The sequence below is a fragment of the Pomacea canaliculata genome, linkage group LG8 (genome assembly GCF_003073045.1).
Source record: "Pomacea canaliculata isolate SZHN2017 linkage group LG8, ASM307304v1, whole genome shotgun sequence".
In the NCBI taxonomy this organism is placed as follows: domain Eukaryota; kingdom Metazoa; phylum Mollusca; class Gastropoda; order Architaenioglossa; family Ampullariidae; genus Pomacea; species Pomacea canaliculata.
In genome coordinates, this window is record NC_037597.1 from 22,781,997 (window position 1) to 22,805,264 (window position 23,268).

A 23,268-nucleotide genomic window follows, 5' to 3' on the forward strand; every position below is an offset into this window, starting at 1 on the left:
TTCATTGACTGAAGTAAGTATTCCAGTACTCTTCCTGTTTCGGACACACAGAAATGAAAGTGTACATAGAATAGGTACAGGCCACGACAGACAAAAACACAAACTGAGCCACACTTTAGGATTTTGTTGATTGTGACCGTAAATGTTTGTATTTATTTGTTGATATTTGACAGATGTTTTACTATATGTGCTGCCTCGTGACTTTACTTTTTTTCAAAGTTAAGAAAGAAAGGAATAAAGACATTGTCATTTTAATCGATTTAATGTGGAGTTTAAAACTTGCTCGTCAATTTGATATCTAACATGTCAGGCACTGCATCTTATTATGAATAACAAATAAGGACCGCTAATCAGAGTAGAAAGTAAATAAGAAAAAAGGTTTTGCGAAAATACAACAACTCAAATACCTAAACATGTTTTAAGATGACCGATGTCTCATCTTCTCAGACTAGACTAATGTAAGCACACAGCGGGGCGAGGGAGGGACAACACAGGACTCGTCCCAGATGACTTTTCTTTCTCGCGATGGTTACTACACCCTCTTGAACACTTGAACACCCGTATGTTAATTCTGAGCACGAGCAGCCTTGATGAGGTCAGCGGCCTTCTCGGCCACCATGATCACCGGAGCATTGATGTTTCCCGATGTCATCACTGGCATCACCGAGGCATCAGCCACTCGGAGTCCTGTTAGTCCCCGCACCCTGTCACAAGCAACATGAGTCAAATAATAGAAGCTCAGGCGTCGACAAGCATTTGTACACAATAAATTTTAAACTATTGTCGACGATAAATTCTCAACAACAATTGTAAACAATGCATTCTCACCAACGATTGTCGTCCACCCCTGACTTCTCTAACAATAATTATCAGTAATACTCAACAACTCTTGCCTTAGCTGCGGGTCCACCACAGCACTGTCACTAGTAGCGGCGCCCATCTTGCACGTGCCGATCGGGTGGTAGATGGTCAGAACGTTGCGTCTCACCAGGCATTCCCAGTAGGCATCGGAATCAAATGAAAACTGAGAGCAGAACTTGGAAGGTCCGTCTGTGGCCTCTGCACCCACCGACTGCATGGCTGGAGTTGCAACAAGTCGCTGACACACTCGGATGCCTAGGAGGCAGAAACACAACGGATGCAACTATTTCCACGAGTAAAATCTCTAAAACCTGAAATATTTGTCTTTTCAAACATATTTATCAATGAAGTTCAGCTTTACTTTCAAGAAAATGTGTTTACAGTAATGAGTGATCGGTGTGACCTGTAAACCCATTTACATAAATGGTTTGAAATTTAAAAATAAAGTTCTTTGGAAAGTCTAAAAATTTCTTATAAGTCAGAGACCTCTCACGAGCAGTGCTAGATCATCCGGGTGCTCTAGGTAGTGTGGGTTGATGGCCGGGTATTCGAAAGGGTCCGCACTCTTGATGCGCAAAGTCCCGCGGCTCTTTGGTCGCAGTAGTGAGGCCAGGCAGGGAAACCCATACTTAAACTCATCTCTTCGCTTCGCTTGTTCAATGGTCTGGAAAGCACGTAAGAACAGATCGTTGAAGATGCTGAGCAGTGTTCATATTCCTTTGAAAAGTTCATAAGCAACCGTCTCTTAAGAGTGAAATTAAAGCTCTTCAGTAGAAGTGTTACAAGAACAAAAGATAGAAATATTCATTTGCGCCTAATAGAAGTCATTTTACTCGACATGCCTATAGAGAGGATAATGGAGGCTGTACGTTATCCTCCCGTGTAATCTTATAGCAGTATCCTGATTCACATGGAAAAAGAAGCAGGTAGGGATACACTAACGTTCAGAAACGTGTGACCTCTTTTGTATAGCGGAAGTTCTTCAGCGTCTCGGTTGTCCACAGACGACCCTGCAGCATGATCTGGAGGTCCGGCCAGTTCATCTTTCTGCTCTCGTCATCCGTGCTGACGAAAATCTGTCCTTCGACCGAAATAGGGGACGCCCAGTGGCCTGCCACAGACGTTGCCATAGAAACTTGGGTCATGGAGTGCTAACTTTGGCGCCTACTGCAAAACCCACGTTAGTAACAACTAGGGAATGACAGAAAAAATACAGTCCACTTTTGAAGAATGTACACTCAAGGTTAAAAAAAGTAATTAAATGCATTTAATTGTGTGGAAGAAAGGCAATCTTTCGGTTAAACAGCTTCATGTACCGGTTTTAAAAAGCGTGTACTGAAGCCATGTCCAGAAAGAGGTCAAGTCCTCTGGAGCCACACCAACCGGTTTCTTCACACCCACGCTGTAGGAAAAGAAGACGTGGTCATGAAGATTATCTCCTACAGGAAGGTCTGCAACCACTGGGATCTGTGTTAAAACACGATAGTCACAATTACCCTCGGTCAAACTTGTCATAATTACCATAGGTCAGGATAGTCGTAATTACCATAGGTCACGTTCGTCATACTTGCCATTACACATTTTTTTCTATTTTACAAGTAGTTTTCTATACTGATTCTTATTTCTCTTTTTCATCTGAAGTCACAGACAACACTCATCATTCTTTGTTCGTGTACTTCTTTAAAAAGCAAAAATATTTTTTCAAGAGTTATATTTTTCATAGACAATGAACCATGCTAATGCATCTGTCGCCCTGTAGTAATACTTCAGTATTTGGGTAATTACCTTTAACTTTTCGAGAAGATCTTTTGGTCCGACTCCGGACAACTGGAGGATCTGAGGCGAACCTACAGCACCGGCTGATAGAATTACCTCCCGCTGGGCTCTTACACGTTGTTTTCTCCCTTTGCGAATAAACTCCACCCCAACGGCGCGCTTACCTTCGAATATGACCTGGAAAAACGATTTTATTTTACAAACTAGGTTGCCTTTGCATTTGTCCTAATCATGGTACTGAAGAGCATTATATTCGTGCGTTCATCTGCAGATAATAGATTTATTTAATTAATGCATCAATTTATGCTTTGTTTGAGAGATACAGGGTTGCTCAAGTAAAGCCGACCAGTAGAGGGAGGCAGGCTGGTTTTATGTCAGCCAGTCAAGGGTCCTTGTGCAAACTCTATATAATTATATGTCCATTATTATCTAATCACTAAAGAAGCAGGTCACTAGCTCTTATTCATGATAAGGCAGCAGTTCGTCCCATGTTAAAAAATGGCGACACCTTTGTCACGTGAGCGTTGACACCGATGTGAAGGTTGGGTCTGTCAAGTACCGGGTACAGAAAAGCTCGCGATGTGCTCCACCGATACCCGTCAGCTGCTGTGGCCTGGGTCAGCACCACACCTACCCAGAGAAAAACATTATTTACAGTTCACACAATATGATTACAGTTCGTACCTTGTCATCACTTGTCCATCTGTGTGAAGGCAAACCAAAAGAATGTTTTTGTTACCGAAATGGCACCAAATGTGATCGTGAAAACTCACAAAGAAAAGATAAATATTTTCTTTCCTTTGCTTAACTTTATCTCATAAGAAAAAAAATTAAGCCAGTCTCATAAAATAAACCCCTTCTATGAAACTCCACTCAACGATGAGTTACTACAAATGGCTACAAAGGAAAGCAACTCTTATTTAGAATTATTCCTTGGGGAGTTATTTACAATTAATGAAAGTATTGTTTTCATTTCTGTAACTCAATTATTCTTTTGTGTTGTTATAATAAATGTTTTGGGTTAGAGTTGAATTTTTAGCATCTTTCTTCATGTGAACTGTATCCAAAACAGACGACTGCAGCACCACAGCACAGGAATGCAATCTTTACCACGGAACACGTGTGCAGAAGTAAACAAATGTGGATGCACCTAAGATGATACTTAAAGTAATACAGATAAATAAAAAACTACTGTAAGAATCAATGAGTATGTCAATGCGATGTTTAGTTTTACAGGATTTTTCTTAACTTCAAAAGAGATTAATGTACAACAGCCTGACATTCTCTAAACATCTAGACATCGAAATCAGCTGTAATCACCTTCCACATTTTCTCCATTGGGATCCACCTCTTGTAGCCCCATCTCACGTCCAGCCTGCAGCCACAGGTCAGTCAGGGGCATGGTCTTGTGGCTTGCCACCTTTAAGGGTCCACCCTTGCCATGGTAACCTGCAACACACGTGCTTGTGCCACTGACAAAATGGCATAACGGTCATGTGCATGATAGCATTCTAAGAGTTTTAGATAAAATATAAAATAAATCCAGAGGAAACCTTAAATATTTAGGTATGGTAGCACTTATTAATAGTAACTTGCACTTGAAGTATTCCTCCTTATTTAATTTGCACTGAGACAGGACAGCATGATCGTCTGACCTGATTTGACATAGTCTTCGTTTTGGTTATCCTCGGACTTGATGAAGTAAGGTAAAACCTCCTTGTAGCTCCAGCCATCGCAGCCTTGCTCTGCCCACGTGTCGAAGTCCAGTCGATGGCCCCGGATGTACAGCATGCTGTTCAAGTTGGAGGTTCCTCCCAGCACTCGTCCTCGAGGCCAAAAGCTTCTCTGTCGTTGTGAACAAGAGAGCAAATAACCAACACAATTCGTTCACAAGATTGTTTTGTTTTTATTTCTTTTTTGTCTTTTTTTTTGTTTCTTTCTCTTTTATATTCATTCTCGTTGTTTGTCGTTTTTTTTTCTCTCTTTGATCTTTATTTTTTTCTTTGTTTGTTCTTTCTTTCGCAGATTTTTTTCTTTGTCTTTTTGTTAATCCTCTTCTCTTTTTTGTTTTGTTTTGTTTTTTCTTATCTGTCGCTCTCTCTTTCCATCTCTCGCTCTTTCTTTCTTTCGTCTTTCTGTCTGTGTGTCTTTCTTTCGTTCTTTCTTTCGTCTCTTTTCTTTTTCGCTTTACAAACATTTTCTTCAAAGCCGTTCATGGCAAATTCTTGAGGCTCAGTGTAGTATTCCCAGTCGATTTCCGAATGGTAGTTGTACTCCGCGAATCCGGGTACCGACACATTGGGGTAGTCGCGGTCATCTGGACCCGCCTCTAGAAGTAGGACGGTGACGTCACTGTCCTCTGACAATCGATTGGCTAGCACACAGCCAGCAGACCCAGCTCCAACTGCACACCAACGTAGTCATACAATGAACAGAACACAAGAAAGATGCTAGCACAATGTTAATGGAGAATATTGAAAGTATAAGATGCAGAGATTTACAAGAGGAAGTCTCCCTTTCTTGTAAGTCTGTCTGGTTGCCTTAGAGACAGAGACACTGGGGCGTACTTCTCAACCACATGACAAGAAGCAAAAGGAATTAAACTGATTAATCACACAAGTCTCACTATTCTCATTACTTACCGATGATGTAATCATAGGAGTCGTTAAGCGTTTTGGCTAGCGGGATCCTTGTCTCTTTGTCAGTGATGCAACGGTACAGCAAAATGGCTGCCACCGTCACCATCGCCGGAAGTGCAATATTCCACACGAATGAACCCATGCTGAGGACCGTGAAGGTTCAGATCCTTCGAGAAAAAAATTGAAGTCTTGAGAAAAGGTAACAACAACAACAACAACAACAACAACAACAACAACAACAACAACAACAACAACAACAACAACAACAATAAATGCAGACTTTGTAAAGCGCATACTCACACTCTAAGTACTATGAAGCAAGCTGAAAATTTAGAGCACAGACATACTGCTGAGCACAGTCAGCAGGGGAGGTCGAGGATGTGACCTACATGACTGAGAAAAGCAGACGACGAGAGAGATACAAGCTATTTATAGCCTGAAGCAAGGTCCCTTCATTTCTCTGTGTGCTCTGTCTGTAGAGCCTTCACCGTCAGGATAGCACCACAGTCATGTGACCTATGTCTACTCACACACCTTAAACTTGGCTATAATAGAATATGTAATGATAGGACGTACACGTGACTATAATAAAGCTAACGTAGAGTCACGTGACTTACATATTACTATAATGAGAATATTAAAGTATTCTTACAGGTCGGCCCGAAAGTGAAGAAGTGACTGGTGTCAGCGATCAGTGCAGGAATGAACAAACAGAACTGGTGTACTGCGCTGGTTCCAATGAACCGAGTATCACGCAGTCCTAGCTGGAATATAAAAATAAAATATAATATGATAAGGGAGGCCATGTTGTAGTATACCGCTCAAAGTAATATAAGGACTAGCGCAAGTCTTTGATACAAACACAATAAAAGTGAGATGAGAATCAAACATCTCCAAGTCTGTCCTCATCTTCTATTTTTCATCCTCCCGTGTTTGTCATTGGTGAAATAATCTATTAATCACGACAAAGAATAAACAAAATATATGGACCTAGATAATCACTAACCAAGGAAATTTCAGAGTAGAGTTAAAGGTAGACAGATGAAATAGACTTCATACTTTAATAATGTTTATAGTAATAGTAAAAAAACGATTAGATGTATAATAAAAATGTCGATTTCAAAAAAAAAAAAAAAAAAAAAAAAAAAAAGGAAGCGGCGACTCGTTTCTATTTTTGAGCAGTATAGTTAACGAGGGTTAACAGTCCGCTGGGAAATAGGTCATTTCAAGCACGTAATATGCACAAGGCTGCGTTTACATATCAAACTGAAGTATGATGCACACGATGAGATAGAGAAGCCTGTCTGTCATGTGAGTCCATGTGCGCGCGCTAGCAGCATTCTGCGCATGACAAAGCACAATCCAGGTGTGGCAAACACGTGTAGTCACGTGACAGAAAGGCAGTACAGACTCAGTAAAAGGGCTAAAAGCAAATATATGTATTTTTTTTAAAGAAACATGAGGTTTTTTTTAAAGAAAGAGCTAATAATAATCACTGATTCTTTCTATTTTCTTAATGCTTGTTTTTTTTTTTAAACAAAGCCCTTCCACCCAGGCCCGTTCTTAGCCCCCGCGGGGCCCGAGGCAAAGGGCACGTGCGGGGCCCTCACGCCACGATCACACGGTTTTAGTTGGGATCTAAAGTCACTTTTTTCTCAGGGATATCTCGTCTTTTATCATTGACAGCACGCTGCATACACATTACAACATAAGCCTACGATTAATTTATTTGTAACGTTCGTCAATAGGTTACATTAGCCTAGTTACCATATCAATCAAAAGCGCGGGGCCCCTTGAAGCGCGGGGCCCTAGGCAGATGCCTCGTCCGCCTGCCCCTAAGCACGGCCCTGAGTTCCACCACCAACTGGTCCTGAGCCAGCAGGCGAGGTCCCACCTCCACGAGGTTAATTTTAATTTTTTTTACCTTAGTAATAATTTCTCCTTCTTTCACCCTGGCTCACAGAGTACAGTCGCTTATCTTTATAACCTCTGGTTTGAAATAAAACACTGAATCCGTTTTATATTCTTAGTTTAAATTCATGTTTATCATGATGGCTTTGCTATGGAGTTTAATTGAACATTTTCTTTTTCAGACGGAAGACAAGGCAGGCGGGGTCCCCAGGTAATAACACGATTAACTGTATATAGGACGATAGAAAATGAAATAAATTTGTGTACTTTTTTACAGTGTTGTCCATAGGAATGGGAATCCCATGGGAATCCCATGGGAAACGTCCCATGGGATTGGATGGGATGGGACAGCACACATTTGTATTTCCCATGGTAGTCGATACTTGATATTGCAAAATAAATTTACTGTTATTTCATTCATCAAGGATTTAAATCTTTCCTCTGAATCATCTATTGTATTTGAAGTAGCAGGAATTATAGAATAAAAGCCGAAAAGTGCTTTTCTGTGTTGTCCATAGGATTGTTAATACCATGGGAATCCCATGGGAAACGTCCCGTGGGATGGGATGGGACGGGACAGGCATAAATTGCCATGGGACGGGATGGGACGGGATAGAAAAATATGTCCCATGGACAACCCTGCTTTTTTAACTAAAAAAAACAGGATTAATATTATTGTGATATGCAGTAAAAAGTGGATTTTGCTATTCTATCACACAAAGTTGTGACATCTGAAGCCTTTTAAAGTGTGCATAACAAACCAAACATTCTACTTTTCAGGGAGGCAGAGGTGGTCCTCCACCGACTGGTGCCGATGGACTAGGTGAAACCAGATTTTTCCAATTTGTCCTTAAAAACTTGTTTACGATAAACACCATTTCATACTTCTACTCCTGGTGGTTACGTTGAATTATGAAAAACAATTTCTCAAAGAATATGCTATACAAAAGCTAAAGTTTTAAAGTCCTATTAGTTTGATATCCTACAGGTGTAATATGCCTGTTCTAAAGGCGCATGGTTTTAGAGTAAAAACATAAAATAGTCCGTTCTATTTTTATATTCGTACTGTTTTCTTTTAAAAAAGTTCTTCCACCACCGACTGGTCCCTTGCCAACAGGCGATGTCCCACCACCACGAGGTAGACTAACTTCAGTATTTTTTTTCTCAAACTCGTCTTTTCTCCTTACTTCCTCTCTCTCTCATTGTACAGTCGCATTTTCACCTAAGCAGCATCACTATTCCTACCTGTCTACCTGTAATGGATGTGGAGGTGTTCAATCACGTGTATTCAGTCACATACCCTAAATTTTAGTCAGTTTTCATGACAGCTGAAACAGTTTTGAGATGTTACTTAAATGTATTTTAAGGTTTCCTTTTCGTCTTTGTAGCTTTGCTATGGGAAAGGTTTAATTTTTTTAATTGTTTGCTGTTTCAGTTTGAAGACAAGCCTAAGGAATTTCGGTAAGAATTTTAGTAACATTTAGTATCATTCTATTTGTTAAAGAATTTTTTAGAAGGTTTCATAGCTTCTCTCTGTGTGTGTGTGTGTGGTCGTACCGACGGTTGGAAGTGTAATTCTGTTAAAACTTATTTTTGTATTATGAGATATGAGTGTTGTTGGTTTTGTTAAGCACTTCATCACTACTTTCGATTAATTTTGATGATGATAGAAAAGAGTTGTGATGGTTTGTTTTCTTTCTTGTTTCAGAGAAGGATCAGCCAATGTCAGACCGTTTAAAAAACAAGTCGATTTATTAAAATGTGGAAATTGATTTGTTGGAGATTTAACTATCTCGTGTCGATTGTGACAAAAGTGCACTAAAAGACAACCTACAAAATAAAGAATCTCTCAATTCCACTTTTATCTTCGTGTCTTGTTTGTTTAAAAGACTTTTAAAGAATATATCTACGAATGTCTTTATTTGGCTCGTTGAAACCTCGTTCGTCAATTCTTATATTTTTGGTGATGTATGTTCACAAGGTGATAAAGGTTGGGTGGAAGTCGAAATTTCTAGGAAGGTATTTAATCAGAAAGTACACACACCTAAAATAATTAGTAAAATGGGAAGTAGAGCGCAATCACTCCAAGTCCATCCCTTTCTGTACAATCTCCTTTTTCTGGAAAATTATTCCAAATGCCATATTTAGCAGAGCAGGTTTAAAGTTTAATTCATCACAAAACGCCTTTGTTTACCTTATTTCTCGCAGTCGAGTGTTTACTATGTAGTGTTATCGGGCCCTGGTCTGAGTTTAATCCACTAATCAAAATTACAACAGACCTTAAATCGTAAGGTTTTGTTCCTCCGTCAGTACGAGAGTTCACATCGTCTGCTTTCCTCTTCGGGTCGATAGTGAAACCGAAAGCGGATCTGAAGACGGAAAAATTCTTCTGGAAGCTGTCCAGAGAGAGATGGCCATGGTTCAATCCTCACTGCCGTGGAGAGCACATTTGAATATATTTTACCATATTTGGCTATACCTTTGAATATGCCGCTTGTTCAACAAAAATCACTTCTTACTGGCCAAACTAAGTATTATCCCCCTTTCCTAATAGACATTAGTATTGATTCTGTCGCATTTAGTCTGCATGTCCGGACGTGTAACAGAGAGAGGGAGAGAGAGAAGGGGAGAAAAATGCATGAGTGTCCGTATGTGTATGTGCGTGTGTATACAACATATCTGTTAAACTATTACGAACTCTAGATATTTTATTCCTTATTTCACTCATCAACGTGCGGAAAGTACATGCACAAGTACATCCAGCAGATGTGTTTAAGGACAGTGTAGTCAGCTTTATGCATCTCGACACATAATCCAGATAATATAGACACTTCTGTCGTCAGACATCATGCACCTTGTGATGGCAAGCTTCTCAAATGAACCAGGTGAACTCACGTGGGCGCACGCGGGGCAGGTATAAAGGTGATGCGTTTGTACCTGGCGGGAGCGTGCCCCGACTGTTGTTGTCTCACTGTCGACAGTAGAACAAATACAATGAGCACCAGTAGCTTTGTCGGCATGGGTCTGGCCCTCGTCTTCGTAGTCATTATATTTCAAGGCGTAAGTATAAGACCTCGACACATATTTCCTCTGTGGTCTACAACTTCTTATCATTCACTTCACCGCTTGTAGCACTTTGTTTTCGATTTTCACAGGTTATTTAAGACCAAATATTGTAAGTAATGTTTATCAAGGCTTATTTCACCCGATGTCTGAAAAATTACTTTAGTAAATGGAAGAACGTAACTCGTCCTTTGCTTGTTGCTTCACTACTGCTCTCCCTTTATTTGTCAGCCATGTGTTGTTCTAACTTTTCCAGGCACCTTCCGTGAGTGGTCGCAGCGTTCCCAGTGAGTATATTTTTTTCACATACATTTTCAGACAAAAAAAGAGAAACAAAACAAAACTATTCTGAAATCAGATTTACAAAGTACTTGGAAAACAAAGGAAAACAACTTTTTTTAATACGGTAACACGCGACGACCATAACAAAAATGGCGGACCTGTAGGTGGCGCGATCCGTCGTCTGCTCGCTTCTGTCGTCCGCTGTCTTCTGCTCCTCACCCGATACTAATATAATGTAAAAATGAGCAGCTAGCTTATCAAACATTTTCGCTAATTGAATAATTTAAAAATTAATTACATGTAACTGTTTATATTTTCAAGATCCTTCTCGCAACAACACCAGCGGAAATGAAACTGCCAACAACGTGACTAACTGTAAGTGGTGTGCAATACAATAAATACACGACAATGATTACAATAATTTCATGACAATGATTACATCACAATAATTACACTAAGTAGCCAAGAACAAGTACGAGATATAGAATAGAGAACCATGAAAGATTGTAGAAATTATGAAGATAAAAATAATGTAAATCTGTTAGGTACTTATGCTAAGGTTAGTATTGTGGGCGTACATTTCGTTTAACACTTTCACGGTGAAAAAATAACAATCAGATCTTTGTCTTTAACAACACCAGTACAACATTTTCTGCTTATTTTTAAGCAATTGTCTTACTTTTCTCAATCACCAGGTAACAATACTCAAGGAAATGGAACGAGCGGAAACTTTACGGCAGGTAAACATTGTTCCAATAAAGCTTTGAAGATAAAATGTTAAACAATTCTATAACTCAGTAACTATATAAAACTCTATGTAAATTTTAGTGTATACGTTGTAACATATGAAAGATAGAATAACAATTAAAATCACTACAGTTTAGAAACCGTCATTTTCATTTTGTTTAAACCGTGTTTCAACTTTTAGGTTTAAAAACAAACGAAGAAGAAGTCTTTCAAGAATATTTTCACGCCAGACGAATGAAGCCTTGTACTAAGTTGAAGAACCCTCCTTCGATTTGTAAGGGCATATTAAAACGATTTCATCATGACACAGTCCACAGTCTCTAGGTACAAGGTTCAAGACCTCTTTTTTACCTTTTCAGGATTTCCGTTTTGTGGAAACAGCACAGGTGGAAATAACACCAACGGAAACTTTACCTGGGGTATCTGTCAGTCCAGTAACACACAAACTTCGTCATTTATGCAGTTTCCTTCTCTGTCTTGTTATCTAGAACCATCTACTCTACACTTAGAATATGTATCAATTTGTTTTTCTAGTCATTACCTTTTTTACCTGTCTGTGGTTTACAGATATAATTATATTTATTTAGTGTACCTGCCATATCTTCTTCTTCTTCGTTCCTATTCGCTCCCAGTGGAGCATAGGGCCGCAACCACACGCCGCCATCGGACCCGGTCCTGGGCATCCCTTTCTAGTTGGGACCATGTCATGCCAGCTGTCTCTGCCTCTCTGTGGACTGATCGTCTCCACGTCTGTCTGGGTCTCCCAACCTTGCGCCTCCCCTATGGGTTCCAGCCCAGAGTTTGTCGCGTTAAATTGTCGGCTGGCTTTCGTAGAGTGTGGCCAATCCAGCCCCACTTTCGCTTCTTGATGTCTAGGCTGGCAGGGTTTTGGTTTTTTCTCTCCCACAGGGCGGTATTGGAGATCTTCTCAGGCCATCGGATGTTAAGAATGCGGCGCAGACATTTATTGATGAAGGTCTGTATCTTGTTGGTGATGGCATTTGTCACCCGCCATGTCTCAGACCCATACAGAATTACTGACTTTACATTGGTATTATAGAGGCGGATCTTGGTGTGTAGAGACAAAGCCTTGGAGTGCCAGATAGGTCTTAGGGAGTGGAATGCAAGCCTGGCATTGTTTATTCGGCTTCTGACATCTTCATCTGTACCTCCGTCTTGGCTGCTGACTATGCTGCCAAGGTAGGTGAAACGGTCAGACTGTAATACATTCTCCTTGTAGTTGGAGTGGGGCTTCTTGCTTTGTGCTGACCCGCATTACCTCCGTCTTTTTGATGTTGATGGTCAGGCCAGTCATTGCTGCTTCTTCTGCGAGCCGAGTGAGCTTTGTCTGTGCGTGTTGTTGCTTGTGGGACAACAGGCTGTGTCATCCGCAAAGTCAAGATCCTCAAGCTGCCTGGCGAAGGTCCACTGAACGCCCGTGTCGCTGTTAGAGGTTGTTCTTCTCATGATCCAGTCTATGACGATCAGGAAGATTGTTGGTGAGAGCAGACAACCTTGCCTCACTCCAGTCCTCACTGCGAAGGGGTCAGTCAGCTTACCCTTGTGTATCACCCGGCATGTCGAGTTCTCATACAGCTGCTGGATGATGGCAATGAAGTTTGGTGGAAATCCGTAGTGCTGCATCAGTTTCCAGATGGTTTCTCTGTCTACGGAGTCAAAGGCCTTCTCAAAATCTACAAAGGTTATGTATAGTGGTGACTGCCATTCGATGGACTGTTCGATAATAATTCGCAGAGTAGCGATTTGGTCGGTACATGATTTTCCCTGCCGAAAGCCTGCCTGTTCTTGCCGAAGTCTCCTATCTAGGGCGGTTTTCAGTCGCTCCAGGATGATTTTAGTCAACACCTTGCTTGGAATGGACAACAGCGTAATCCCTCGCCAATTGCTGCACTGTGTCAGGTCATCTTTTTTGGGTAACTTCACTAGGTAGCCAAGCTTCCAGTCTGCTGGAACTTGCTCCTGCTCCCAAATTTTCTTCAGCAGGGGATGTAGCATCTCTGCTGCGGCTGTTGGGTCCGCCTTGAGTGCTTCTGCAGGAATGCCATCTGGGCCTGCCGCCTTTCCAGAATTCAAGGACTTGATGGCTTCGATGATTTCTGTCTTGGTTGGCGGCTTGGTATTTACTTGGAGCTGTTCTGCAGCTGGGGGAATGTCCAAAGTGTTTGTTGATGGTGGTCGGTTAAGTATTTCATCAAAATGTTCCACCCATCGTGATCTTTGTTCTGCATCCCCGGTGATGGCGCTGCCATTCTTATTCTTTATTGGTCTGCACGCATTGGTATTTTTCCTTCCTGACAGAATTCTTGTAATTTCGTATAGTCTCTTTGTGTTATTTTTCAAAACTGCTTGTTCTGCCTCTTCTGCCATCCTGTGTGTGAACTGTCTCTTGTCGTCCCATGCGCTCTTCTTCACTTCCTTGTTTATCTCCCAGTATTTTGCTCTGAGCTCTTCTTTTTCCTGCTGGTCTTGACATTGGTTGATCTTCTGCTTCAGCTCTTTCCTTTGCTCTATCTTTTGCCAGGTCCCTAAAGTCAGCCATTCCTTGTGCTGTTTTCCTTTTTTCCCCAGAACGTGTGTGCAGGCATTCTTCCAGGTCTCTTGTAATCCTGTCCAGTGGTTAGCCACTGTTTCTTCCAGGAGTCCTTCCAGTGTCGCAAATCTGTTTTTAACTTCGCAGTTGAACTCTTTTTGCTTTTTACGGTCTCTAAGAAACTGCACATTGAATTTGTGGTGCGGTCTGTCTGATGTGTCGTGGAAAGACTTCAGCTTAATCTTCATGGTTGCCACAAGCAGGTGGTGGTCTGTGGCTACATCTGCACCTCGCTTGACTCTAACATCCAGCAGGCTTCTTCTAAACTGGCGATTAATGGTAATGTGATCGATCTGGTTTTCTGTATGTCCATCGGGTGAAGTCCAGGTGGTCTTGTGGATGGTTTTGTGTGGAAAAACTGTGCCTCCAATTACCAGGTCGTTGAACAGGCAGAAGTCTGTGAGCAGCTCCCCATTGTCGTTGCAGTTGCCCACACCGTGCTTTCCCATTACGTGTCCTTTGTCTGTGTTGTCATTTCCAACTTTGGCATTCATGTCGCCCATTATGATCTTCAGGTCTCGTTTTGGAGTACGAACAACCAGTGCTTGTAGGACTGCCATATAATCTGCTAAACTGAATAGTGAATATCAACAAACAATGATATAGTCAATGTTGACTGATTAATATTGATTTGCAAAATAAAGCGTGTCTTGTCTTTATTTCAAATTTTTTTCATCGTCACCAGGCAACAACAGCACAAATGGAAATGGCACAAGCGGAAATGTTACTTCAGGTAGCCTTATGACATGTACTCAGAGCTGTTGACAGTTGTGATGTTGAATGCATCGAATAACTGCTGAAAACTTCATAATAAGCTTTTTCCTAACATGCCCTATCCTCTAAAGCTACTTGTTATTTTTCTTGCATCTTTAGTTGTACATAACAGCATCTATATTTTTTATAATACTTTGTTGACTCTTATGTTCACTGTTTAAACTGACTTGTTTTCCATAAAATATTTATTAGCAGCTGGATTTATCTAGTGCCAACCTTGGTGCTCTGTGAGTTTAAGATGATACTTATAATCAATAAAAAAATCTAAGATCTGAATTAATTCTAAAAACATGAACGAGTAATTAGCAAACAATTTGCGATATCGATGGGGATAACTGAAGACTTGCATGTCCACGTCTGTTTCTCAGTTTCCTCCCTTTTCTCGGTCACCAGGTAACAGCACAAATGGAAATGGCACGAGCGGAAACTTCACCTCAGGTAACTGTAAGGTGTTGATGACATGTGCAGGTCTACTGTCCTTCCTGCAATGGGTCTATTGAACTGAGTTTACTACATTTTTATTAAACCACCAGAATGAAGGTTTCTGTAACTTATTCTGACTGGTGAAAATAATGGCTCCCTTGCATATAACGATAACATAGTGGAATGATTAAAAAGACTCTTTTGAATATTATCTGCTCCGATAATTAATATGCATTAAGATGCTTTGCTATGCTGGCTTGAGGCGGACAGGAAGGACTAAAAGGAAGATTTAAGTATTGATAGGGTTATGTTTAGTATCCTAGGGTCACGTGCTCTAGATTTTTTTTCTAGACTGTCTACTATCCCTCTCAGCATTAGCAAAATATAAAGAAATAAGGAATAAAAAGAAACACCATGAAAAAAATCAGTATCGTATGCATACTTTTCTTCATCAAATATTTGAAATGAACAATAGTTATAGTCACTGTACATTGTTAACTTATCTGAATCCAGTCCGCACCATAAAATAAAAAGTCTGACAGCAGAAATCCACTCAATATCTCATGTACAGAGTAGACAACACGATGCTTTACATTTTTCTTTATCCAGGTTGCCCAGGCTACGGAAATGGCACTTCAGGAAATATCACTAACGGCAACATTACCTGGTGTAAGTGTCTAGCTCCAAAAATTTATTTTCTCTTTGATACACGCGCGCGCCTGCGTGTGCGTGCGAGTGCGTGCGTATGTGTTTGTGTGTGTGCGTGTGTGCGCTTGTGTGTGTGTGTGTGTGTGTGTGTGTGTGTGTGTGTGTGTGTGTGTGTGTGTGTGTGTGTGTGTGTCGTTTTTTAAGATTATTGATGTTTCCATTTCCCTTAAAGATCCGCAGGTTCTTGCAGCTACAACTACTCCAGGCTACATGCAGGTAAATCCATTCAACACGAGCAGCAGAGCCTGTATTTCCGCTGTTTCATTAGCAAAAGGAAGAGTTCGCCATTCCTGTAACCATGTTTGATTTTGTTATGTTTTGTTCATCTGCAGGTAACAGCACTCAAGGAAATGGCACGCAAGGAAACGTGACAGCAGGTAGTCTCTCCTTGTTAGAGATCGAATGTCTCTATTTACGGAATATGTCTTATGATACTTGACTTTAATTGTTCTTGCAAGCGCGTGTATTGTTTTAAAAAGTAGTTTCAAATGTCAGTCTTTCATTATGAGGCAAACAAGTGTACTTTAGGATGAAAAAGTAAAATATGTAAAGGCGCAAAAGATATTAAAATAAGCATAAAATAGAAACTTGAAAACTGTTGTTCAGTCAGGACTTGGTCTTACGGACATTGACACCTATAAAATCTCAGCCCTACACAGAGTAGGAAAAATAAACAAAGACAGACCGAGACCAAGACCAGTGATTGTAAAGTTCATCTCCCGTAAGGACAGAGACCGAGTGCTGAAAGCAAGAAGTCGACTCAAGGGGTCAGGTATGTCTGTCACAGAAGACCTCACACATTTAAATGTGCAAAGACTAAATCGTTTAAAGCAGCATGAAGGTGTCCTAGACGCATGGTCGGCGGCTGGCGGCAAACTATTTGTGAAACTATTAGATCTGTCTGTGCGAGAGGTGAAAGGTGGTGATGTCAGTTATATCTACAAAATGCTGATAGGAATGAGCCACGAGGAAATAGTTCGACAACAACGGGAAGGGAGCGAAAGGAAATTCCAACAGAATCGGGAAGGGACGACAAGACGGCAACAACAACAGAGTGAGAAAAAACCTCATCATCAACAACCTGCACACGGAAGAGAGGGGCATCTTGGGACTTCTTTATCCACCTTTGACCCCACTACTCATTCCACGCCTTCAGTAACTAAGACGCCATCTCTGGATCCGGGGGCGAGTGTGCTTAGCCCAGCACAGGGGCAGGTCACCGAGCAGCCGAACACAACAGGGATAAACATTACACAAGAAATATCTTGTCAGTGACCTCCCTTATGTCTTCTCGTAATCTGGATACCCTATACCTATTTGAAAATGTTTGTGAGTAGATATGTTTCTCCTTCCCCTATTTAACATTTATATCCGTGAAGATAATATATGTAGGTGAGTTATACCTATATCTACTTGAAAATGTTTGTGAGTAGTCAGGTTTTTCCTTCCCCTATTTAACATTTATATCCGTGAAGGTAATATGTAGGTGACTTATACCTATATCTACTTGAAAATGTTTGTGAGTAGCAGGGATGGGCAAGCTACTTTTAATTTGTAGCCGGCTAGGCTACAGCTACTTTTTTTCAAAATGTAGCCGGCTACACTACAGCTACAATTTTGCAAAAAGTAGCCAGCTACTTTGGGCTACTTTTAAAATGTAGCCAGCTTCTTTTGGCTACTTTTAAAAGCGTGATGTTATAACAAGTTAGCTGTAGCCAGCTGGCTGTAGCAACATACACAAACACCAAACATACACACTAAACACTATTACTTGCTTTACAAAGTTTTTATTATAATAATGAAACGGAGAACTGCGATATACCGACAATTTTATTTAGTGAATCCATAAATGCTTTCATTCATTCCTTGCCCACTTCCTCCCCCGGCCTTTTTCACACAATAAGTACACATATTTTACGATTATATTAAACATTTCTGGATCTTTTTCCTCATCCTGTTTTAGTGACAAAAGAAATTATATAAGTTTTCCGATAAACATTTGTTTTCTATAACTATTTGTTCCCTATTACTTAGAAATGAAAACTAAACAGATGCTTAAGTATCAGGTACCTGGTGGAATTTTCAATAAGTTAGGTTATGTGGTGATGAAAAATGTCAACCTCTTATCAATACTGTGACAATGAACAACAGACCATTGAAATAAATGAGTTTATGAACAACAGACCATTGAAATAAATGAGTTTGCATGGAATTTAAGTAAAACACTGCTTAATCTAATTTAGGCAAGCAGATCATAAGGCATTTTTTTCTAACACTGACACTGAAAACAAAGAAAGGAACACAAACTAATTGTTTCCAAAAGCTGATAGGGTGAAAAGTATAGTCCTGGCATACTAGAATAGACTTTAATTATATAGTAGGATGTCAAATGTAGCATATAAACACTGACATATATTTTTCAAAAATGATCTGATACAAGATATATTTATTTTAAATCTTTAAGCTTGAATTTCTCTGTTTGTCGTTTTTGACATCAAGTCCTAAACTATAAAAACATATTTCTCAAGATTGGCTTGTGCTACAGCAGTAAAATTTTGCAATTTTTTTAGAAATGCATAAGCTACAAAGTGATGCATTTGAGAATATGGTATAAACATTACTTTTGATAAAATGAACATTTTTCTAAATATTTTCTAAATATTTAATTGCCACATTCACACTGAGTCGGGGGTACCATGTCTGATTTTTTATATCTCCACCACTGTCAGCCCTGCTATTTATTCTCCCTCCCCTCGAACATTCTAGCACAGACATTCTATTTCGTCGCAATAAAGACATTTTTGAACATCGCTACATTGTTGAACATCATTTCCTCCCTCGCGCAAAGACAAGACATTTTTACTTTGAACATTGCTACATTGTTGAACATCATTTCCTCCCTCGCACAAAGACATTCTATCTTTTACATTGCTGCCGTGCTGAACATTCTGGAATATAGATGCAAATCTACAACCCAAAGACATTATACTTTGTACACTACTAGAGTGCTACAGTCGTGAAAGTAGCCAACATGTAGCCAAGCTACAGCTACTTTCTAAAATGTAGCTACGGCTACAAGCTACTTTTTTTTAATTTGTAGCCGGCTAAGCTACAAGCTACAAAATTTGTAGCCGGCTACAGTAGCTGTAGCTAGGCTACAGCTACTCCCCATCCCTGGTGAGTAGTCAGGTTTTTCCTTCCCCTATTTAACATTTATATCCGTGAAGGTAATATGTAGGTGAGCTATGCCTCAAATATAACAAATGTCATATGTTTATAAATTAATATAAGTTCAGTGTACGGTTGAAATGTGCGAAGAGCCTGAAATATGTGTTATTTATTGAAGTGCTTTGAGAGCTAGCTGTATTTGTGTAGGCTACAACTAAAAGTTAAAGACAAACCACAACAATAACCTATGCGGTTTCTAGTGTTTCCAGTGTCAGCTGGTCATAGGGTAGGGTAGGGTGGAGGAACAATTTGTGTAGATTGTCAGGGATATGTTTGTTGATCTATTTATGTACATTGATGTATGGCTTTTTTTTAAAAAATATTGTTTAAATAGCTACTACTAGCGGGTGAGTGCTTTAGGGGTTGTTTTTTTTTCTCTCTCTCGAGGGGGAGGGGGTCTGGATAAGGGTCCAAAAACATTAGATCATCACTCAGGGCATAAATGGTGACTATGTTATGTCACCCTGCCAATCCTGTTAAAAAATTCATGTTTGTTCATCTTCTTTTGTTTGTCTATGTATGTCCTGTGTCATGTTTTCTAAATTTTCCATCTGTTCGTTTGCCACAAAAAAATTACATATCGGTTTATGAGCATCATATGAGGGCTTCTATATGGAATGCATGTGTTAACTACAGTTCTCGTCATTGTTATTCAAAAGTTCTATCAATTAATGTTCTGTCTTCTTTACTGTTCCATTAAAATTATTTCAATATGAGCATAAACTCACCAATTATTTTAGCATCTATGAACTGTCAGGGCCTAGGTGACATGTGCAAGAGGAGAGATGTTTTTCATTATTTACGTAATAAGGCCTTTTCAGTTTATCTGTTACAAGATACACATTTTGAGCATAAACAGGAAGTAATGATATCTGCGGAATGGGTTACTCTTGCCTTTTTGCATCCTACAGTTCTTCATCACGAGGGGTGGCAATCTTATTTAATAACAATTTTGAATTTTCAGTTAAAAAAGTTTATAGAGACAATGGAGGAAACTACATTATGGTATTGATAAAAACGCTAGAAAAAGATATTCTAATTTGTAATGTCTATGGGCCAAACAAGGATAACCCAAAATTCTATTCGCAACTAGAAGAGTGTGTGAGGCAATTAAGTATAGATAACATTGTGATTGGGGGTGATTGGAATGTTGTTTTGAACTTTCAGCTAGACTGTCATAATTATAAGCATAATAACAATACAAGAGGGCAAAAACAAATTGATGAGATGATTACAAATTTGAACCTGGTAGATATATGGCGTGAATTAAATCCAGAAGTACTAAGATACACCTGGCATAGAAAAAGGCCCCTCCAGCAAAGCAGGTTAGATTACTTTCTTATGTCGGATTCACTTTCAGATCTTGTTGTGGATGCAGACATCACCCCGGGATATCGAACTGACCATTCATTGATCACTTTATCATTAAGCAACAAAGTAGAAGAAAGGAGATTTAATTTATGGAAATTAAACTCATCACATTTAAGAGATAAAAAATATCTAACACAAATAAATAATATTATTAGAGAAGTTATAGAAGAATACTCAGCCTTTCCATATGAAAGGAATAATTTAGGAAATATTCCTATGATGGAATTACAGCTGGTTATATCGGATCAGACCTTTCTAGACACTATGCTAATGAAAATTACAACAGAAACAATTGCTTATGCAAGTAAGAAGAAAAAACAAAATAAGGAAAGGCAAGAAATATTAGAAAAAATAATTACACACTTGGAAGGTAAAGGAAAGATGAATGAGGAAGAGCTCTATGAACTGGAAAGGAACAAAAAGGAACTTATTAGTATAAGGGAAAAGAAAATGGAAGGTGTATTGATTCGCTCCAGAGCACGATGGATAGCAGAGGGTGAGAAAGTCAGTCGATATTTCTGTTCATTAGAAAAACGCAATTATGTAAGTAAACAAATTCGAAAATTACAGAAGCAAAATGGGGAAAGCACTACAAGATCTGAAGAAATAAGAGCAGAAGTGCAAGCTTTTTTCTCAAATCTGTATTCGGAACGAACAGTTCAAGAATTCAATTTTGATGACATCCAAGAAAACATACCAAAAATTACCGAACTAGAACTTAATTTAATAGAAGGAACTATTACCTTAAGTGAAGCAGGTCAGGCCATAAAAAGTATGTCTAATGGGAAAAGCCCAGGGAGCGATGGATTTACTGTGGAGTTTTTTAAGGTTTTTTGGAAACAGCTTGGACCTTTCATTGTTAGATCACTAAACGAGGGCTTTCTAAAGGGAGAGTTATCAGCCACACAAAAAGAAGGGGTAATTATATGTATACCTAAAATGGATAAACCCAGAGATCAAATCAAGAACTGGAGGCCAATCACCCTCTTAAATGTAATATATAAGATTGGTGCATTGCGAATAGAATGAAAAAAGTTTTACCATCTCTTATCCATGAGGATCAGTCCGGCTTTATCAGTGGAAGATATCTTGGAGATAACATTAGACTGATATATGATCTGATAGAATATTTAAATGAAAATAAACAACCTGGTTTACTTATATGCTTGGATTTTGAGAAAGCGTTCGATAGTATTAGTTGGAGTTTTATGCTTAATGTTCTATATTCCTTTGGATTTAGCCCCCTTTTCCGTAAATGGATAACTACCTTTTATACAAATATTAAATCAAGTGTGTCAGTGAATGGCACACTATCAGGATGGTTCCAAATTAGAAGAGGATGCAGGCAGGGTGACCCCATCTCGCCTTATTTATTCATTATGTGCGTAGAAATACTAGCTATTATGATTAGAAAAAATAAATATATTAAAGGTATAAAAATTCATAACACTGAAAGTAAAATAGTACAATATGCAGATGATACAGAACTTACCTTGCAAGATGACAGACTCTCTTTTGAAGAAGCTATGAGCACTTTAGATATATTTAGAAAGATATCGGGATTGGTACTAAACACCGAAAAGTCAAGTGCAGTATGGCTGGGGAGTAAAACAAACTCACCGATTAAGTTTTTACCACACTTACAGATGCAGTGGAATCCTGAGAAATTTAAAATTCTTGGTATTTGGTTTACAAGTAACTTAAAAGACTGTATAAAATTAAACTACGATAGCAAGCTTGCTGAAATAAGAATATTGTATAAAATATGGTTAAAGAGACAGTTAACTCCATTAGGGAGAGTAGCAATACTTAAGTCCTTAATTTTGTCAAAATTAATACACCTTTGGTTACTACTACCTAACCCTCCAGACCTTGTGATAAATGACATACAGAAATCTATCTTTAGTTTTGTTTGGAATGGAAAAAATGATAAAATTAATAGAAAAATATCCATTAAAAATATCCAGGATGGAGGCATGGGCATACCTGATGTTAAAACTTATATGAATGCGCTAAAATTATCATGGCTGCGGAAAATAAAGAAAAGCAACCACAGCTGGAAAAAAATCCTTCTGTCTACACATAAAATAATAGGTTGTTTGGACAAACTGGGCCCTGCAGTTTGCCACTTTATTAATGCAAATAGCTTCTGGACGGATGTACTAAAAGCGTACAGGATATTTGGAAAGAATATAGTGTGTGATAAACATGAAATTTTGTCAGAACCTATCTTCTGTAACGATAGAATAACAATTGGGAATAAGCCAATTCTATATAGAAGATGGGTGGAGAAAGATGTATACTCAATTAAACACTTGACAGATGATAGAGGAAACTTTCTATCACATCAAGCTGTTAAAAATAAATATGATGTTAACATTGACTTTGTCTCTTTTAATGGTTGTATAAAGGCCATAAAGACATACATAAACTTAAATAGAATGAATAAAACAGATTTATCTCCTTCTACATACGACACAAACAAAAATCTAAGAATAATTCGACCAGTACAGAAAGGAGCAAGACTATATTATGATAAAATGTTATCTAACGCATGTATACCAAACTGTTGCTTAAACTGGGATAAAAGGATAAATAGAAATGTTGATTGGCATGTTATATTTAAAGCAATGGCTAATATAAAAGATATTAAATTAAAATGGCTTCAAATCAGAGTGTTACATAGAATCCTGGGGACAAGAGTAATATTATTCCACATGGGACCAGAAGAGGATGATGTCTGCAGCCTTTGGAGAGATGATAAAGAAAATATTCAACATATTTTTTGGAAGTGCAAATATGTTAATGTTTTTTGGAAAAACTTACAAAAGTGTATATTAGACAAATGTACAAATGCGCCTAAGATAATTTTTA

The 23,268-nt window shown here is 39.0% G+C and overlaps 3 protein-coding genes across 6 annotated transcripts in view; 2 read left to right on the forward strand and 1 right to left on the reverse strand.

Annotated features, from left to right (window-relative positions):
- The window catches only part of LOC112569802 (basic proline-rich protein-like), a 44,593-nt gene extending 35,548 nt beyond the window's left edge, over positions 1-9,045 (forward strand). Inside the window, exons 35-38 of the mRNA XM_025247744.1 lie at positions 7,968-8,010; positions 8,272-8,325; positions 8,623-8,648; positions 8,896-9,045. Of these exons, the coding sequence (XP_025103529.1) occupies positions 7,968-8,010; positions 8,272-8,325; positions 8,623-8,627 (102 nt within the window). The 3' untranslated portion in view covers positions 8,628-8,648; positions 8,896-9,045. The remainder of the gene's footprint in view (positions 1-7,967; positions 8,011-8,271; positions 8,326-8,622; positions 8,649-8,895) is intronic.
- LOC112569801 (alcohol dehydrogenase [acceptor]-like) lies at positions 242-6,057 on the reverse strand. 3 transcript variants are annotated; one of them, XM_025247725.1, is made up of 12 exons: positions 5,929-6,057; positions 5,280-5,443; positions 4,833-5,041; positions 4,293-4,482; positions 3,958-4,086; positions 3,146-3,267; positions 2,647-2,814; positions 2,178-2,328; positions 1,821-1,972; positions 1,348-1,525; positions 894-1,116; positions 242-704 (listed from the first exon to the last, which is right to left on the reverse strand). In XM_025247725.1, exons 2-12 carry the CDS (start codon positions 5,416-5,418, stop codon positions 566-568), a joined length of 1,800 nt encoding a protein of 599 aa, XP_025103510.1. In that variant the 5' UTR covers positions 5,419-5,443; positions 5,929-6,057; the 3' UTR covers positions 242-565. The 3 variants fall into 3 exon arrangements, with proteins under 3 accessions (XP_025103510.1, XP_025103511.1, XP_025103513.1); XM_025247726.1 differs by lacking the exon at positions 5,929-6,057 and adding an exon at positions 5,577-5,714; XM_025247728.1 differs by lacking the exon at positions 5,929-6,057 and adding an exon at positions 5,666-5,683.
- A 1,066-nt stretch (positions 9,046-10,111) lies between the features above and the next one.
- Positions 10,112-16,262, forward strand: LOC112569809 (N66 matrix protein-like). Of its 2 annotated transcripts, XM_025247798.1 has the most exons (9): positions 10,116-10,247; positions 10,507-10,537; positions 10,854-10,907; positions 11,228-11,272; positions 11,639-11,698; positions 14,576-14,623; positions 15,058-15,102; positions 15,697-15,756; positions 16,128-16,262. In XM_025247798.1, the coding sequence occupies exons 1-9, from the start codon at positions 10,182-10,184 to the stop codon at positions 16,232-16,234; spliced, it is 516 nt and encodes a 171-aa protein (XP_025103583.1). In that variant the 5' UTR covers positions 10,116-10,181; the 3' UTR covers positions 16,235-16,262. The 2 variants fall into 2 exon arrangements, with proteins under 2 accessions (XP_025103584.1, XP_025103583.1); XM_025247799.1 differs by lacking the exon at positions 11,639-11,698 and having other exon boundaries at positions 10,112-10,247.
- The last annotated feature ends 7,006 nt before the right edge of the window (positions 16,263-23,268 follow it).

What these genes read in the sequence shown, in the direction of transcription:
- LOC112569801 (XM_025247725.1), bottom strand. Translation starts at nt 5,418, where the DNA reads ATGGGTTCATTCGTGTGGAATATTGCACTTCCGGCGATGGTGACGGTG. An exon ending in TGAACGGCTTTGAAGAAAAT is followed by an intron (nt 4,483 to 4,832) that starts GTTTGTAAAGCG and finishes TCACAACGACAG; the next exon opens with AGAAGCTTTTGGCCTCGAGG. An exon ending in CAATGGAGAAAATGTGGAAG is followed by an intron (nt 3,268 to 3,957) that starts GTGATTACAGCT and finishes TTCTCTGGGTAG; the next exon opens with GTGTGGTGCTGACCCAGGCC.
- LOC112569809 (XM_025247799.1), top strand. Translation starts at nt 10,113, where the DNA reads ATGCGTTTGTACCTGGCGGGAGCGTGCCCCGACTGTTGTTGTCTCACT. An exon ending in TGCCAACAACGTGACTAACT is followed by an intron (nt 10,908 to 11,227) that starts GTAAGTGGTGTG and finishes CTCAATCACCAG; the next exon opens with GTAACAATACTCAAGGAAAT. An exon ending in TAACGGCAACATTACCTGGT is followed by an intron (nt 15,757 to 16,127) that starts GTAAGTGTCTAG and finishes GTTCATCTGCAG; the next exon opens with GTAACAGCACTCAAGGAAAT.